Raw genomic sequence first — 19755 nt, forward strand, 5'->3', positions numbered from 1 at the left:
CAGCTGCATCCAAAATAAGCACAAAGACAGGACACACAGTCAGTGTAGGGGAGTCTGTCCTCCTGAGAGGATCAGCCTGGCCCGAGGCTTGAGTTAAACAACCTGCAGCAGTGCAGGTGCTAAAAACATTGACTGGCCATGTGAGTTAAATTAAGAGCTAGAACTCAAGAACCTAAAACCTGATAGACACAGATCAATCATAACTGATATTCTTATCGTGACTTGAAACAATTTAGGAGACACTGGGTAACATTGATTTGGAATACAGCTTCTTTAATATCTGTGAGGCAAGATAGCCTATAGTTTGTAGTAAATTAACTTGGCTTCATTTTGATATCAATACTTTTAATGGTAGGCCTAGATTTAGCCAGTTTGAATGATTGACTAATAGACAATGCTTTGTAAGTGAGAGTAACTTGGCATTTTTGTACATTGAAAATGTGTTTTTAATGAGATCATTTCTTTTTGCACTGTGTTTGTAATGAGTAAGTGATAATAAGAATTCATATATAAATGTAGGGTATGAGAGACATGCACATGTTGTACTTGCAGAATGATGAGACAAGTCTTCCGGTGCAACATATTTTAATGAAAAGCAGTTATTTTCCACTGCAAAGAAAACATAATAGCTTTTAGCTGAGCACATACGGAGACACTCGTTTCCAGCTGGCTTAGCTTTGTAGTATTCGAGTAAAGTTTGCTATGAAGCACATTACAATACTGTTCTGTATCGCACTCTTTTTCTCCAACAGAAATGATTAATGTCATGAAAAATAATGAAGCCCCATTTTTAAAACGCACAAATAAGCATTATTGCATGGTTCGTGAAGAACCCACAGTAATGTAGCTAACTAATCATGTGAACAGCAATATAGCCTGCGGCTAGCACAGAAGGTAATTATATTACTAACGAGCCAACATTATCGTGTAAAAGTCAACAGGAATTTGTACGCATACTAAAAGTATTGAACCTTCATGCTGTGGCTAGCTAGCACAGAAACTAGCTATATTACTAACCAGTTTAGCCAACATTATCTTACAACATTGTTATGTATAAGCATGTAAAAGTCAACCGGAATTTGTACGCATACTAAAACTATTGAAAATGCGAGCTTCATACGGTCTTACTTGCAAATAAACATAAAAGCTTTTGGCTGACCCCATAGACAGACACTCACTTTCAGCTCACTTAGCTTGTTGCTACCAAGCAAGACGTCCTGTGCCTGCGAATCTCACATTGACCAGGGGCCACTGCCATCTACTGGCACCAGCTACTGGCATATCGCACTGGCTAACAGAGAGACAAAAAGATTCTTGCAGAAATATACAGTATACCTCATGAAAAACATGGTTTTTAACGTACAATAATGGGAAGTTACTCACACACAAGGTAGCTAAAATTAAACACGATGAAAATGCCAAAAGCGGAACTGTCCCAAAAAGATTTTACGAATGCCAAAGCAATAGTTTAAATGTTGTATTTTTAGTTAGCAAGCCAGTGTACAGAGTTTTGAGATTTGCTGCAGTAAACATCAGAGATGCAAATTGTACTGTTTTAAATGTGCGCACTTGTATGATCATTTTGTTTGCATCCAATGTTTTTATTGGTTGATGTACGTAAAATGACCATCCAATGGGGAGACATATTTTTGTGGGCTAGGACCATTTCTGACAGGGAGAAGAAGAAGAAGAAGAATAAAATGCAGAAGATCCCTTAGAAAATCCCTTAGATCCCTTAGATTGTGGACATGTGAAGTTGTTTATGAATTCTGTCTGTTGAAATGGGGTCAGAATGTTTTTAAAGGCTGAGAGTCTGTGGCTGTTTCTGTGGGGAACCCTAAAAAAACTTGCTAAACTCTCGGTTCTGTATAGGTATGGGGCTTGCCCCTCCAAGGTGTAACTTGACTGGATGGCATACCTGCCATCCCAATTGAAGGGTTACAGATTGTAAGTGCCAGAATTGGGGGGAGAATATAGCCTATACTGAAGGATTTACGCATTGTAAGGGGGTCATTCTGCAAGAATCGTGGTATTTCGAATTGTAATATGACTTGAAATGTGTTACATTTTTGTCACTGTATTTAAATATTTTTTTATATTCATTCAAAGAATGCTTTTTTGTGGAATTGTGTCTAATTAAATTGCATAATGATCTATAAATATAGAGTTAAAAGTTAGCAGATGTGGCATCACTGGCTGACTCAGGGAGGGGGCAGGGCGACCGCCCCCCCGGTACCCCCATGGTTGAAAAAGCTTCGCTAAAATGCCCTCTAGAGTGGCAAAAACAAGAGGAAGTGCCCTATTGGCTGCCCTTCACATGGGAAAAAAATGACTGAGTGCCCTCTAGGGTGCCCCTTCATGCAATAAATTATGATGATGTGCCCTCTAAAGCAAGAAAATTTGATAACGTGTCTTAATGAGTGCCCTTCTAGTGGAGAAAACGTGATGCAGTGCCCTATAAGGTGCCCTTCTAATGGAAAAGGGTGCCGTTATGAAGTGCCCTCTATGCCGCCCCTACATGACAGTGTCCCAAAGGGTGCCCTTTCCAGTAGAGAAAATGGGATGCAGTGCTGTGTAGGGTACTCCTACAGGTGAGAAAACATGATGAAGTGCCCAATTAGGCGCTCCTCTAATGGAGAAGTGCCCCTCCAGTGAATAAAATGTGATGCAGTGCTGTAAAGGGTGTCCCTACATGCGTGAGAAGGTGGGGAAATTTCCTAATGGATGCCCCTCCAATGGAGAACATTTACAGGTGCCTTTCTGATGAAAAAAAATTAATGAAGTGCCCTCTTAGATGCCCTTCCAAGTGAGAAAACATGATGAAGTGCCCTTGCAATGGAGAGAAAAAAATCCCAGTGAAGAAAATGAGATGCAGTGCCCTACAGTCTCCCCTACAACATGCCCTCTAGGGCAGGCTTTCCCAAAGTAGGTGCCGTGACGACAGCATAGGGGTGCCACCAAATACTTTGATAAGATTTTGAATTTACCTCTCAAACCCTGCTTACATACATTGTAAACGTTTATAGTTCTATTTATCATAGAGGTGTGGGTATACTTTTAATCTGGATCGCCTAATAACATAATGTTAATCTTAATCAAGGATGAAGACTATTTCATCATACATGATGCATCATAGCTTTTTGCGCGCTGGTAGGGCCCCATGTCGTGCAGTAGGTGCCCTTTTTATTTTTTCGCCCCTGCCCTTCAAACAGCCTGAGTCCGCAACTGTGTGGCATGAATAAACCAAAAATTGCGCTATAAAGACACAAAACCACAATAATTTACAAAGGTGGTCAGTTTCTGTTGAAAATCACATAGATAGCAGACTCCTGAGAGGCATGTGTGGTCGTTGGCACTTCGTTTCATTCTTTTATTCATTTAAGTGGATTTTACTGGTGTTAACTTTGCATATCTAAGGTTGCATGTAAACTTGAAAGCAGTCAAATCTTTAACTTGAAATGCAGTATCATTCACGACAAAGTTGTACCAAGAAATTCACTGACCATTTCTAATGATTTTTGTTTTTTTTTTGCACGATTTCTCCTATAGGCAGCTTAGATGGCTTGAAAAAGCACTTAAGCAGCCCACCTAATACATTTCAATGCAGAAAAACCCCACAATGTGCCAAGGCAGTTGGTAATGTGCATACATGCTGTGTGAACAGGATTTGATTTATAACTGTGGGAAATAACAGAACTTCTCCTGTGGAATGTGCATTTCCCTGTAAAGGAGCAGAGGAATTGCATTATTTGGGGCTTTCATATTCACCATATGAGTGCCAAACCAATAGTTATGGAAATCTATGATTTCATTTCCATTAGTGCAATGATGGGTTTTTAAAATGTGTATACAAATGTCATTTTATATAAATGTTGCCTATTTTCAATTAAGATTTATATTACATTATGGTATGATCATCTATATAATGATGAGTGTAGGAAATGATCGCGCTATTGCAAAAACATAATTTTCATGCCCAGTGATTATCTTTATTTTACAAAGATTGTAGGCAGAAGTTGTCTGTTTTTAAAATTCAATAAAATTGTTATAAGAAACAGTGGAAGTATACACATAGCCTAACAAACAGTGCAGAGGGTGAAATGGTTTTGTTTACAGGTTCCATATGGAACTGCATAGAAAAAAAATACAGGAAAGCTATGGTTTGAATAGGCTGCTACTGTAATAATTGTTTTTGCAACCACCCCCACCTGCCTCAGATTGTAATACCATTCCGTGTGTTGACTTATGATTATAGATTTACCAAAATTTTTCAACTATGACAGTCCAACTCTTATCTCCATCTGCCTGCCTGGGCTGTCATTAGAGCAGGAGGACGTGACTCCTAAAGCAATCATTCCTTGCTATGCTCAAATTTAGTTGACACAGTAAAGGGATGCTTTTGCTAAGTTTGGAATTTCACTTGAGCTTAGAAGTCAGGCATTTGTATGACTGAAGTGAAGCTGAAGTGTATACTCCTTTTATTTAGGGCAACAGGCAATTTAACCTATCTGAACTCACTCATTGTTATATCTTAGGGAATGAAACTGACCTTCTGGTCTTAAAGTACATACAACACTGGGTAAAAAAACAGTGTCAATGAAAATATTCAGGCCAACGTCTCAAAAAAAATCCTTGAATGTTTTTCAAGGTTTTAACTTAGGTGGCACATTGACTCTGATTGGTCAGACGTGCCATGTTTTCTCAGACACTCCCTGGATTACATGCAGGGTGAGCAGTCTCTGAAATCACAGCACAGGGCGGTGCAGCAGCAGGGCTGCTTCTCAAACAGATGGCAGGCTTAATACCTGCAGGAATGCAGCACAAGGTAATTAGACTCCACTGTTTACTGGTGGTGGTGTACTAAAGAGAAAAAAAACACGTCTGCTCTGCTAAAGGTGACAAGATAGTCACTTCCCATAAGGGCAGAAGCTTCTCAGAAGCTTGACGGTTACCCAGTTTTGGTCCTTTTCAGATCTAACTGTCAGACCACAGGGCCTTCTGGGAAAGCAGAGGGAAGAACAAAGTGGGACTGCAGCCTTGAAAGGTTCCACCCTGCGGACTAGGATCTCGTCCCTGTTCTCCTTCAAGTTCCTGCAACAGAAGGCCGAAGCCAGACAGGGAAGCATAGGAGAGGGCTGCGGTGATGATGGCAGGTGAGCCACAGCTGGGCCTCTCCCAAGCTCTGCTTTGGGATTGCGGTGGGCAGATTCAGGGAAACTGTCCCCTGGCCTCTCTTACTGAGTGAGTCTCAGTGGGCTTTAGATGGGAAGAGAGACTGTTCAGCAGGTGTGTGTGTTCTTATGCTTGATCAGGTTTGTCTCAGGTATATATGAGGTCAATGATGTACGTGCATGCGTGTGTGAGAGAAAGGCATATATGTGGCGCTTGCAAAGTGTATTAACAATTTGTCTAACAATCATTCGCATGTTGCACAAAACAAATTATATCCATCAGTGTTCAGTGAATCAAGTGCATATTTTTGCACTCGGTCACTGGTCATTTTATTTAATAAAAAAATCATCATAATCAATGCTGATGGATTTTGGCAGACATTACATTACCAGAATTTAGCAGACGCTCTTATCCAGAGCGACTTACACATTGTATCCATTTATACAGCTGGATATATACTGAAGCAATGCAGGTTACGTACCTTGCTCAAGGGAACAACGGCAGTGTCCTACCCAGGAATTGTACATATGACCTTTCGGTTACAAGCCCAGTTCCTTACCCACTGTGCTACACTCCTCCCCCAGACACTCCAAAGGGGCAGACATGAAGTTAAATCTAAAGTATGCATAAAAAGAGCCTTGATGGTGGATTTCATTAAAGCTTATTAGCTTTTTAAAGGGTTTGATAAAGCAGATTGCAGAAGCAGTTTTGGATTTAAATGAACCCAAATGACACTTAAAACTGGCATCACTCCTGATTCCATTAAAAGGATATATCATAAATTCATGAAACATATCCCCAAGAACTGGAACAGATGTGGAATAGATTCAGTGAAATTCATCACTGCCCACAGTGACTTTTTACATGGACATGTCCTGGACATGTTACACTGAACATGTTCTGTTCTTCTTATGTTCTTACACTGAACAAGGCCTGGTCTTGTTGTGATCTTACACTGAAAATTGCCTGGTCCTGTTATGGTCTTACACTGAACACAACCTGGTCCTGTTATGGTTTTACACAGAAAAGTGCCTGGTCCTGTTATGGTCTCACACTCACACAGTTCAAAGAGGACCTTCGCACATACTTTGGCCAGGCCATTGTGGCTCTTATACATCGGCCCATGTGCTAAAGCCTTAAGCAGCATTACAGTGATGCAGCATACTGTAATGCTGTAATGCTGCCCTGGATGTTTTTTGTACATTCAGCATGTCAACAGGCTGGTTGTCTTGACTGTGTGCAAGGGTGTGGGACTGTAGGCTGCTGAACCTGGTCTTCCTCTCCAGAACTGCATAGAGAGCCTCATCGCAACCAATGTATAGAGCACAGTTTGTGCATGTGTTTGTGCGTGTGTAATATATGAGACAGTTGTCTCTCTGTGAAAACAGCAACTGGCCACACCCAGAATGCTAAACAACAGTGAAATAAGAATCACACTGATGGCTTTTGAGAGTGTATTGCTGGCTATCAAGGAGGCTGACGAATTAAATCATTACTTCAAAGAACAAAGAGGAAACTGAGAAATCTTCAAGGGAATTCTTTGAACAAAAATGACAAGAGTAGAATGTCATTTGGGTTAAAGTGCAAAACATCTCTGTCAGTTTGCTGTCACAGTTGGGTAATCCTCTGTGTGATATAGTGAATGCTGTTAAAAGCTTGATCTCTGTTTTTTTGTAGAGTCCCTCCTGTAAACACAACAAGGCCTGTCTCTGAAGTTGGGGAGCACACCAAGGTAACAATAATCATAAATGTTAGTGTATACAGTACATTATTACAATATAATGATCTTTATTAACGTACTGCTTTGCAATCAGGTTGCTCATTTTTCTGTGCACTTTTACACTGAAAGATAATGGAAAAATAAGGTAATTCATTTGATGTAAACACTCAAACCCACCAAAATGCACACAGTCATGTGCACACAGACACACACACACACACACACACACACGTGTGTACACACATTGGCACAGGCAGGTGTGTAAAGGGAATGGGAGGAGGAGGCGTGTCAGCAGAGCCCAGAATCCCATGCAGCCCAGGCCATGGAAACACTCCTTGGACTCTGTCGCCCCTCTTGCACCACATACTGCCCTCGATCGATGCTTCACGTAACCACTAAAATCCTGCTGGAAGAAAACACTTTCCTCAGAGAAGCAGGCGATCTGTGGCACTGTTGGCAGCTGCTGGGGCCACACCCTTCTTAAGTATTTTCTGACCTTACTTGCTCTGTGCTCGCTTGCCTCAGGTATCCACACCACCTGAAAGCAGGCTTTGGATCCTCACCTGTCGGTCTGTACTGTATGTCCTTTTAATTCTGCACTGTGATTGGCTATTAGCTGGAAAAAATGGCTTGGTGACTCCTAAGCTTGGGGCAGGAAAACTGTCTGATTTGCAGTGAAGCCTTCTTTAGTGCTCTCCACCTGCGAACACAAGCACAAGGAATTTCAAAAAACTTTGCTCCCTGCAGGAGCTTGGGGTTTTATGTAAGGATAACACGTTTAGACATAAATATAGTTCACTAATGCATTCAAAATGTACTTGACAACCAATGTAACTTGTTGAAAGCTATTCCAAAGCTCTCAGTGGTCTGTTAGTTTGTGATGTGATCTAACCGCTTCAGTTGATATAGGAGGTGTTTAAGTGTGCTTTGTGATATGAATTTGTATTTCGGCTAGGAGACGATTACAGCAAGATTACAGGTGGTCACATCAAATAATATCCCTTGCAGGTAAGCTGTACAACCACACCTGACAAAGGAGAAACTCCATCTTTGGAAAGAGAGAAATTCTGCCCTGGTGAGGAAGAAGGCCAGCTGAAGCAGACTGCAACAGGTCAGTGAGGTCAGGGGTTAGAGCTTATGAAAAGAGCTCATAGAAATAATTTGGTTCTTATTCTTATTATAGAACAAAAATATCATCTTTCAGCCTACTGTATAGCTGTGGGACCTATACATGGCAATACCAGCTAATTATTAAATGTCTGTACTTTAAATTGTTCAAAGCAAAATATTTTGTTCGTTGTATAATGTTAGAGCTGTACTGCAATGTGGCTAAACTAAAAATTTACATTTGTGGTCATCACTATAACTGCTGGTGGTTGTGGTGAGACTCTACTAATGCTGTTGCCTTTGGTTGTAGTCAGATTACTATTGTGGTTGCCTTTGGTTGTGGTCAGACTTTGACAATGTGGTTGTCTGGGCTTCCCGTAGGAAAACAGTCTCGGTGTCAGTGATAACATGGAAGGGGGGGCTGTTTGATCCTGACTGAGTGACTGGTTCTATAAATGACAGACTGCATGCCAGTGTTGTCAATGTGACACTTTAATTAAACACACACTGCGCTATTTACAGGTTCAAATCATAAAATAATTTATTTAATTACAATTACTAATGTGATTTTTCCAAACTTTTATATCATCAACTTCCATACATCTATGTGCTTGTCTTTTTCTAAAGAACATATTTAATACTTTTGAAACTAGCCTATAAAATTTCACAAATGGCCACTATTGGCTTAACATTTGTGGAACTTCGAGTGTACTACAGTATTCCAAACTAACATTTAAACAAACAAGCAATTAACAGGTAACGGCAGGCGTAATTTCCGTTGCCTTGTAGAATAAGCATAATTGTATAACTTTGTTAGCTACATTTTATTGTTAGACCTCCAGGGTACTGCCAGAATGTATAAGTATTAACTTACCTACTGCTTGATGTGCACTCGCTACCATAGCTACTAAACGTTACTGGAACTAGCATAGTATTACAATTTGAGATACATCATTCAAGCGTTTGGCAGTTTCTTGTTTGAACTTGATTGTTGATGCACAGTCTGGTGATATACATAAATGCTGTTAATGTTACATCTGTATTATTAAAGCATGTCATGAGATTTTATATTGTAGCTTGCTAGGCATTCCAAACTCAAATGTTTTATTAATAGCTCAGCTAATGGAACAAACAGCCAGTTCTCTTCACTTGAAAATCTGCAGTATAAAATATGCAATTTTCCAGTGAATCTCAGTAACGTCATCCCACACAGTTGATGTGTGATCGTTCACCGTGGCACAACTAGGATTCGGTACCTTTTGTGTTTGCTAGGCCATGGCCGTACTTATGAACAGCGGAGGGATGGGGGAACCGGCACCCCACCCCACCCAGTGTGCAACGTCCACCTGCTCACTTGCTTGTGTTGCTTGTTGTCATTAATCACAATGTCTTTTCTTAACGACCAAATGTCGCTTTTAAATGTTATTTTGCGCAATCAGCATTTATTTGAGCATTTATTGAGCATTTATTATTATCAAATATGTGGTTTTCTTTTTAGTCTGGACAGCATGAGGATTCACTGATGGCTGACAGTGAAGATAAATAGGTCTTCAGAAAGCCATGATTGCCTTTGGTTGTGGTCAGACTCAATGTTCCAGAGAACAGTATACTGATGCTCTGTGTTTCACTTCTTTATCCCACCTCAAAAGGAAAAGAGGAACCAACATCACTTCCCTCAAAGGGATCGACTGGACCATGCCAAAACAACCCTAGACACGAGGCAGCCAAGGCATCGGTCTTCCTCACTGGGAGAAATCCCAAGTCTCAGGGCAACACCGAGGTTGGAGCACCCCTCCCCCTACATTCACACAATGGTGTGTCTCCTTTCTCTCATGGTGAAAATGACAGCAAGCCGCCATTCAGCGTGAGCCACCACCCACCCACCACCATGCTGTCATCTGCTCTCGCCACTGTACTGGCCAAACCCTGGAGTGGCCACTTTCGAAGGCAGAAGGCAGAGTCCGGGGGGGGGAAGGAAGAGAAGGAGCTGAGGCAGGAAGTGGGGGATTGGGCCCACTTCCTCAAGCCACACCGTCCTTTCACTGGGGAGGCACTAGGGTGTCCTGGCAACAACACCACCACCCCAATGTTCCACCCACTCCCTGGTTCACACGAACAGCATGTCCAAGATGGAGATATTTTCCCTGGACCTGATTGCAGAGGTGGGGCTCCCACTGGGAGTGGAATGGCCCTGCCCCCAACCCCACCCAAGACCCCATGTGTAACCTCCACGCGCTCGCTGGATTACCACTGTTACCGAAGGGTGTCACAGGCAGGCCCCCCTGGCTTCTTGAGCCCCCGCTTCAGAGACCCGTCTTCTGTGCTGAGCTCCAAGCCCACCACCAGCAGCCTTCTGCTCTCATTCAGACGCCTAAGCTCCACCAGAGGAAGTCCCAGCACCAGCTTGCCCCTTACCAACACACCCCCACCCTCCCCAGGCAGTTCCACCCTGCCTGCCACTAGAAGCATCACTCAGGAAAGACCCAGGACATCCAGTGGGCTCAGCAGGGGGGTGTCCATCAGAGAGGGACAGTTGCCCCCCTCCCCAGGAGGGACTGGCCACAGGGAGCTGACGGACTGGTTGGACTTATTGAATGTCCAGTCACTGAAGCACAGAAACACCCTCTACTCTTCAGACTGGAGGAAACATAGTCAGCTAGTTCATGACCATACCACTCCCAGCAATACCTTGACTAGCACTGGAAACACCACGACTGGCACCAACCTTAACTTACTCGGCTACAGCAACACCGCGACCGACAGCAACCATAATTTACTCAGCTCAAACAATAATGTGACGGGCCCCAGTAAAACCCCTACTAGCACCAGTCACAGCATACTCAGCCCCAAAAGCACTACATCCAGTAGCAACGCCACCACCTTTGGCCCAAACCACAACCTCAACAGTCAGGGAACCTACAACCTCCCCCATGATCTTCTAAACACCTATGTTTGCAAAACCACCCTTAATAGCCCAAATACTCCTATAAGCCCAAACACCTTACACCCCAACAAAAATCTCAGCAACCCTAACATTATGAATAGTCCCAACAAGTTCAACACCCTTGAGAGCCCCAACACTCCCTGTACTCCATTCAGCACCAACACCTCTGTAAGAACTTACACCCCTGTAAGACCAAAATCTCACACCACTCCTGACACCCTCAAAGGCCCCAATACACCATTCAGCCCCATGACACCTGTAAGCACGGACACCCCTTTAAACCTGAACACACCCATCACTTATAAGACACTCAGAAACCCCAACACTCCCAGTACTCCATTCTGTACCAACAGCTCTAAAAGCACTTACACCCCTGTAAGCCCAAACTCTCACACCACTCCTGACACCCTCAAAGGCCCCAACACACCATTCAGCCCCATGACACCTGTAAGCACTGACACCCATCTAAGCCCAAAAGCACCCATCACTTATAACACCCTCAGAAGCCCCAACACTCCCTGTACTCCATTCAGCACCAACACATCTATAAGCACTTACACCCCTGTAAGCCCAAACTCTCACATCACTCCTGACACCCTCAAAAACCCCAATACCCCCTGTACTCCATTCAGCACCAACACCTCCGTAAGCACTTACACCCATGTAAGCACAAAATCTCACACCACTCCTGACACCCTCAAAGGCCCCAACACACCATTCAGCCCCATGACACCTGTAAACACTGACACCCATCTAAGCCCAAAAGCACCCATCACTTATAACACCCTCAGAAACCCAAACACTTCCAATACCCTATTCAGCTCCAACACCCCTAGAAGTACTTACACCTCCTTAAGCCCAAACACTCCTATCATTCCTGACACCGTCAAAAGTCCCAACACTCCCTGTACTCCATTCAGCACCAACACCTCTATAAGCACTTACACCATTGTAAGCCCAAACTCTCCCATCACTCCCGACATCCTCAAAAGCCCCAACACACCATTTATCCCCATGACACCTGTAAGCACGGACGCCCCTTTAAACCCAAACACACCCATCACTTATAACACACTCAGAAACCCCAACACTCCCAGTACTCCATTCAGCCCCAAGACACCTGTAAGCACTAACACCCCTGCAAGCCCAAACACACCCATCACTTATAACATCATCAGAAGCCCCAACACTCCATTCAGCCCCAAGACCCCTGTTGGCACTAACACACACATCACGTATAACACCCTCAAAGGTGCCCACACTCCCAGTTCTCCAATTAGTCCGAACACCCCTATTAGCACTGACACCTCCATCAGTTCCAACACTTTCAATAGACACAACAGCCGAAACATTTTAAACCGGTACAAAAATCTCTCCAATAGGCATGCTGGGACTGTTGATACTCTTGTGGTTGCCACTATCAATAGTCCAAACACACCCATCAGCCCCAAACATCTAAGTAGCCCTCCCTACACCTGCTCTACCCAGAACAGAACTGAGGTTCCCAGGATTTTCTCATCTAGGACACAGCCAGTGGAGGACAGAGCCAAAGCAAACCACGCAGTCACCCCCTCAAGTGGCCTAGCGGAGGGCGTGGCCACTGGCTGTTCAGATGAGGGAAAGGGTGGGCCTGAAACCTTGCGTTGGCCCATCTCGCCAACTCGTCACCAATCCCTGGAGAGGACACCACATACCATGGAAGAGCCCCCCATTTTCTCCTCCCTCAGAACAGCTGTTCCATATAGAAGGCAGGATTTGGGGTTTCCCCCCTCACCCTGCCTCTCATCCCGAGACCCAGACCAAATCGTGACCCCCTGGAGATGCCATCTTTCCCAGGGTCTCAACCCCACCTCCAGGTTCACATTTGACAATGCTAGGGACCCGCTTTTGGTAAAATCCCAAACTCAGGCTCCCCTGCAAAACACTCTCACACCCACCCTCAGTTCTGCCCACTCGCTATACAGCAGGGACCCTGAATTGCCACCCTCTACTCTCTCCCCCCATCATGGGCCCTGGTTATCTGACAGGTCGTGGGCAGTTCCTATGGACACCACTGGAGACATCACCAGTCCTCATGTCAGTGAGCCAGTGTCTGACATGAGTGGAATGTCTCTTCCTGCACATGACAGTGTCTCAGCACATCTGGGAGCCCAGCCCCAGAGCAACACCAATGCCTCCTACAAGACATCCCAGGATATGTCCTCATTCGTGCCAGAGACCAGCCTTCAGCCTTCTGCCTCGAGTGTAGGTGCTCTCACGGGAATGGGAACAGACTGCACCCTTTGCCTCAGTGCCTTGCAACATCCACTGTGTAAACCACAAATGTCCCCACACCAGAGCCCAGCCAGCACAGACCATTTCAACCCATCAATTATCAGCATCATAGACTCTCCCACTAATCAGGGCAGCGAGAGAATTGGAGCAAGCTTAAAGAAATACGCCCACAGTCTCCCACCACCCAAAACGTGCATTCCAGCTGGCAGATGTGCAACTGCCGTCGAGACCAAGCCAAAGGGGATTGTGAGTAAAAAGGAGTGTGACTCAGTGGTGGAGAAACTTAATCCTGCACTGCCCATGAAACACCAGTCTGCTAACAGAAGCCTTTTAATGTTCAGGAGTGGGAAGAGCAACCTTAGCCCATCTGTTTCTGGCAAAGCAGGTGAACTTGTGACCCCCATGTGTGATGGAACAAGCAAGGCTGTAGGAGAGGGGAATAAAGGCAGCCCTAAAATAGACCAGGTGCCGAGTAGCATGGAAATCACTAAACACTTTGATGATGAATCTCTGACCACAAGAAAAAATAGCAATGGCATGCAGAATCTTGTCCTTAACGTGCCCAGCCAAGTTTCTGAAGGTGACAGAGCCGGAGAACCAGACAAGTGGCAGAGCTCAGGGGTGCTGAAGCCATTGAACCTTGAGAACAAGACAGGAAGCAGCAAACCCAGAAGTCAGCAGGAAGCCCAGGTTATGTACCTGCCCACAGAGAGCACCCAGCCTGAGCCTAAGCAGGATGGCAGTTGGCATGGTCTGAAGAATGGCAACAGGAATATCTCCTACCAAAGGTACCTCTCACCTTTGGGACATGAAAACGTCTCACCTTTCAGTGATTGCTTGAACCTTATTATTATTATTATTATTATTATGAGCTATCATATATCAGATTTTATAAAGCTCAATTAGCTCATTAGCTAGCTTGATGGTTCCATCAGATCAGCTACTTAGCCTATATAGCCCAGCCTGGTGACAGTGACATGTCTGTTTTTCAATTTATTGCTTTTCCAACGAGATTTTCTTGTTGCAACGCCCATTCGCTGAATATTCAAGCACCTGAATTGGTTGCCCTAATAAAGTGTGCCATGCCAAGAAAAAGTATATTTCTTCCATTGAAGTTGAGTTGTATATATTGACAAGTCTGTAACAGAGACTACATTTTTCTATAACAGACTCTTCTCTCCTGACAGGTATGCCACTGTTCCAGGCAAGCCCAGCAGCAATGAGGCCGGCTGGTGCAACCTAGACTTCAACCCAGAGGATGTGGAAAATGAGAACGTCTTCTATAGCACCGCCACAAATACTAAATACCCAAGGAGCCAGAGGTCGATATCTTTCTGTGAGCCTGAGGATGCAAGGCGGGCCATCAGCACCCACGGTTACGATCCCTGGGGCCAGCAGGCCATCCAGCGGGAGTCCTTTTATAGCCTCTCCCCCTCTCCTTCTCCCTCCCCCAGTAGGGTCTTTGGCCTGCGTCATGGACGCTCGTTCTCTGTGAGCAGTGTGCACTCCAGCCGCCCCTCGGGTTTTGGCCGCATCTCCACGGGTCCCAAATTGGGCAGCAGTAATGACCTCTATACCATGGATGTTGATGTGACGTCCTCGGGGCCTGTGGACCTTGGTGGCAATGTCCAGCAAAAAGCAACCCGGAGTTTCTCCTTTAGCCTGGACCAAGACACTGGCCTTGAAAGAATCTGTGCTCCTTGCCAATTAGAGACTCCCCCCTCCCCCCTTCCGTCACCCCCAGAGTCCCCCAGGCCCACCCGCCGCATAAGCTCCTCCTCCACCACCAGCCGGACGTCCCAGGACACTGCATCTCCAAGGAGCCGCCTCCCCTCCAGAGGCTATATGTCCAGCCTCTCTGCCTTCGAGGAATCTGACTCAGAGACCACCACGGACGATGAGTACTACCTCAGCCCAGACCGGGGCGAGAGGGAAACAGAGTTGTAGTAGTAGCATCTAAGGAGCGCAAGTGAAATGCTGGGAATCGGGACCATGTTGTGGGTGTGGCTGGGGATTGCAGTTTCAGTCTGCTGATTCTGTTACTGAGCTCAGCTGCAGCTAGTGTCAATGCTGTTAATGTTAATGGTGCAGACGACATGTCTATCATGTCTACAGGCTTATCATACAGGTAAAGTTTTATTGGGGAAATTTTCTCAGTGGTTTCCCTGAGGTTCCTACACTGTGTGCTATTCTATTATTGTTTATTTATTTATGCCTTGCCAGCGTTGTGCAGGGGGCATAAGGCTGAGCGGAATGTGGTGTAGTGGTTAAGCACCCTTTTAAATGGGGGTAATTTGCATGTTGAAACTATGGGAAAGATGCTGCTGTTATTTTTCTGAAAGATTTTCTAAAAGATTGCTTTGATAATTAGGCTGCTGTTTATATGAAACTTCATTAGATATAAAGTATGTATTCCTACCTGGGAGAGTGCAAGGCTCATAAATCATGTGATGTAACCCAGAGCTTGGCACCGACTGAAAATCGCCCCACCCATAATTCATTAAAAATCTGATGGGTTTGGCTTTTTTAAAGAACATTTCCAGGGGCCAATGCTCAAAATGGCTTGAGGTATCGGGCTGGGTTGGAGTGAAAGTTTTTATTGACTCTGGGTCACTTCTCTGGTTTGGTTTAATCTTAATTCTCTTGCTCGTTGTTCATTTGGTTTACAGCTGGAATAGCAATCCATACCTGTTTTTGTGAGGACAGAGACATGCATACAGACAAGAGTTTAAAAATGAAAATGGTTTGAGTCCCAGGTATGATTCTTGCATTTCCAAAAGAGACAAATGCATGCTATTATCAGATGATTGTCACTAAATATTTTGTAAAAGATACAAGGACTGTAACAATATGGAACTTCCTATATTGCAGTGGCAGAGAGATTTCATTGCAGTTAGCAGTGATTTTGCACTAAAATGTTAGTATTATTATTATTATTATTATTATTATTATTATTATTATTAGGGGTGTGCCTTTTAGACCTGTAACCACTAAATTTTAAGAAACATGCTAAATCTGGAGGTAAATCTTCAGGGTCCACCCACCTCCCAAATCGATGATTTAATGAGAAGAGAATATATAAATAATGCGCCATTGCAAGACTTTATCATTGTTAAAATCCTGTTAAGCATGTGTACAAATGAATAAACATCATTATATGGACCTAATGGTCAATAACATAAATTCTACTCATTAAACATAATATTGTTGGTACTAGTGTCTTTCATGTTTTAGGCGTACTATATAGCCTACTCCACAGGTGTCAAACTCCACTCAAAGGGGTGTTCTTAGCACCAGTGGTGCATTAAGGAATCCAGACACCTTGTTCTCAGGGCCTTAATTGGAAGCTGATTGAAAGGAAACCACAAAAACCCGCAGACACTGCGGCCCCCTTGGGATTCAGTTGGACACCCCTGGCCTACTCTGTTAGACTGCGGAGGCGATGACGTGATTTTAAAAATCACCAGCCAGCATCTTGATCTTTATCTGTTTAAATAAATCATTTGAACTTTATATTTTTCAAGGTTTTATTTTATTTTAGAATAGACCTGTCTTCTCAAATATGCAGCAAAGCCAACATCTTATAAGACATAGCCTACTCTCTCTTCTTATTCTTCGAAATTAAGTACAAGCCCGTCATGTGGCGTTTTTGCCTCCAGTGCTCTTATTATTGCTTTAGAAATTTTCTTGAAATGCATTCAAAAGCTGAATTCCTGTGGCCTCAGTACAGCTTCAAATAATAAGTCAATTTTAATTAAGAATAAGCACACATCACTTATCAATTGAGCACATCCCTAATTATTATTATTATTATTATTATATGCAAAAATTATTGGTTAAAGTCATAGGTTTAATTGTACTGTGCTACAATTATGCCAATGCTTCTGTTCTGAATACCTGCCGTGCCTTGGAATTTGAAGTTAAAAAATTGGATGTTATTATTTAACATCACTTTCAGAAAACAACAGACACGTGACACTCGGTACGCCCTTACTAAAGAGTAAAGTTCACTTTCAGGCCGTCCGTCACATGCTTTTACACGGCGGGTGACCTTAAAATGTTGTAGGCAGAATTGTGTATTTTGAGCCATCTCCAGGAAGGAGTCTGGCTTGCTATGGCTCTGTCGCTTATTCAGCTGTTGAAAAATGACCTTATATGGTTAAAACTTATTTAAGCATGTCATAGAGTTAATTATTTTTCCAGATGTGTTTTTTTTCTTACAGTGCTATACCTCTAAAGTAGGTGCTTGGTACAGTGTAAAAACATTTATGTACATACTGTACTAATAAAACTTTATTTGTGGTTGGAGCCTTATTGTCATTAATGTTTGAAGTGTCTCGTAAGCTTTATTAAGTATACAGTGCATTCCATGTTTAGCTCAAGTGCCTCTTCAAACAAATGCAACAGCATTTTGAATCCATTGGAATTCAGCTTGTTTGTTTGTTGGTACGCTTTGCGAGTAGCCTAGTCACATTCCAGTAATGGTAGTTGGTTGGCTGATGACAATGTCTACAAATGTCACTGCTATTTATACAGTGAAAGGGAACAACAGAATATGGGATTGTACTGCCAGGGTGTGGCTGTCAGAGAAAACTATTAGTTGATAGAGAACATTACAGATTGCAAACTGTTTTCACCATGGCAACTGGTGTGTCAAAACACAAGGAGTCATTGCTGGCAGGCTCTGAGAGGAGAGGGTGGCTTTTCTCTCTGAGAATCTGTCAGATCTCAGTAGGTAAATGTGATTGATCTGCCAAAATCAGATGGCAAATGTCTCACTATAGGAATATCTGGCTCTCTTTAATAAATTAAAATGACAACTGTATATCTACTTGAAAAATAATGGTAAAACAACATAGAAGGCCATTTTAAAATCTGAAATCTGGAATTAGCAATAGCAGGGTCCCTTTCTCACAAACAAAATTGCGATATGCTCTATTGATGCAAGTTCACACGGAAGAGAGTGTCTGAGACTTGGCCCTAGACTGACCCAGTTGTGTGCACAGTAGTGGTGGAAACTTTCAAACTGATCAGTGCACTCAACATGTCTACTTGAATTTAGTTTCCTTGATTAACCCTAATAGGTTGAAAGTAATGACTGGTTTCAAAGGTTTAAAGTTTATCAAGATAATCAATACCAGTGAAGCTTATTCTTACCAGTTTCATGAGGGAGGGTCTCGTGAGTAATTGAAAATTCTGTGCTGCAGATGTTACATCAATCGGGGTTTCTCATGACAAAACAGCCTGTTAGCAGCTCTGTGATTTACTGTTCTGGCTGATGCCTTTTGACCTAGGGGATGACTCTGATTACCATGTCATGATCCCTTCCTCTTCAACTGGAGAAGCTCCAGTTAAGTGCCATCACCTGACAAAAACAGGATTGAAATGTTGTCTCAATGCTAGTAGCCAATATTTTTAATTTGGGATGTGATAAAATTTGCATGCTATATTTTTTCTTTTAGGACTGACCTCTTGCTGGATGTGTGCAATACTTGACTTTATAGAATTTAAAGGTAATATCTTGCTCAAGGGTTTTTTTTAAAGAAGTGCAAAAAAACCTGCACCCTTTTGGTTAAATTGCTTACCTGGGAGGCAAATCAAGAATAACGGCTAGCGATGTGAACAAAGTCAGTTAAAGCAGTAGTTTTGTTCATAGCCTTCATTAAAATGCTGGCTTGCAGGTCCTGGGGCATTAAATACACAGAGCTTGCTGACCCGGTTTTGTCTGGAAGTGAAGCACTGCCTGCGTGATCCTGGGTCAGTGCTTCTTCTAAGAGCCAGTCCCTGTTTGTTTTACCTGATATGCCAGTGACTGATCCTGGGTCAGTGCTTGTTCTTGGAGCAAGGCTCTGTCTATGCAGCCTGACATGTCACTGAGAGTTCCTGGGCCAGTACTTCTTCCAAGAGCCAGTCCCTATTTCTGTTGCCTGAGATGTACCAGACTGATCCTAGGTCAGTGTTCCACAGACCCAGCCCCTTTTTGTGTTGCTTGACATGTCAATGACTTGGCTCCCTTCCTGTTGTTCTCAGTGGAATGCAGTGTAGCTGCCCAGCAGGGTGTGGTGTTTACTTGGTTACACCCTGCTGTCAGGCGTAGCCTGTATGTGTATGTCTGCGTGTGTGTGCATGTGTGTGTGCGCGTGCATGTTTTTTTGTATGTGCATATGTGCATGTGCACAAAAACTATTTCTTGGCTATCTGGATCTCTTTTTTATGGTTGTATTGTTCTGGAAATTACATGCAGTCTCTCTTGGGACGATCAGGAAAGTGAGGCGTATAAAAGACGTAGTAGAGGCACACTATTGGTGCTCTCTCCAGTGCATCTGGGCTGGGATTCTGTCAGACAGCAGCAGGCTGTGCTGAGGCCTGTCTGAGCTGCAGGCTCATTTTTGCTATCACACCAGAGGTAAACCGCTGGACAGTTGGAGTGCAAAATTTGTGGTTTTTCGTGCAAAACCTATGATGCTGTCACTCAAGTATGAAATCACTTCGTTTTTTTTTTCGGCTTTGATATATTCCATGTGCTGTACTATTCAAT

General features: G+C 43.5%; 1 protein-coding gene across 1 annotated transcript in view; it reads left to right on the forward strand.

The window, feature by feature from the left end:
* zmp:0000000991 (mucin-17) overlaps nt 1-17525 on the forward strand; it is a 29100-nt gene extending 11575 nt beyond the window's left edge. The window contains exons 3-7 of the mRNA XM_035416040.1: nt 4973-5153; nt 6850-6904; nt 7901-8003; nt 9649-14005; nt 14405-17525. Of these exons, the coding sequence (XP_035271931.1) occupies nt 4973-5153; nt 6850-6904; nt 7901-8003; nt 9649-14005; nt 14405-15164 (5456 nt within the window). The 3' untranslated portion in view covers nt 15165-17525. The remainder of the gene's footprint in view (nt 1-4972; nt 5154-6849; nt 6905-7900; nt 8004-9648; nt 14006-14404) is intronic.
* Nucleotides 17526-19755: the final 2230 nt, after the last annotated feature.

Source organism: Anguilla anguilla, chromosome 4 (assembly GCF_013347855.1).
Source record: "Anguilla anguilla isolate fAngAng1 chromosome 4, fAngAng1.pri, whole genome shotgun sequence".
NCBI classification, from domain to species: domain Eukaryota; kingdom Metazoa; phylum Chordata; class Actinopteri; order Anguilliformes; family Anguillidae; genus Anguilla; species Anguilla anguilla.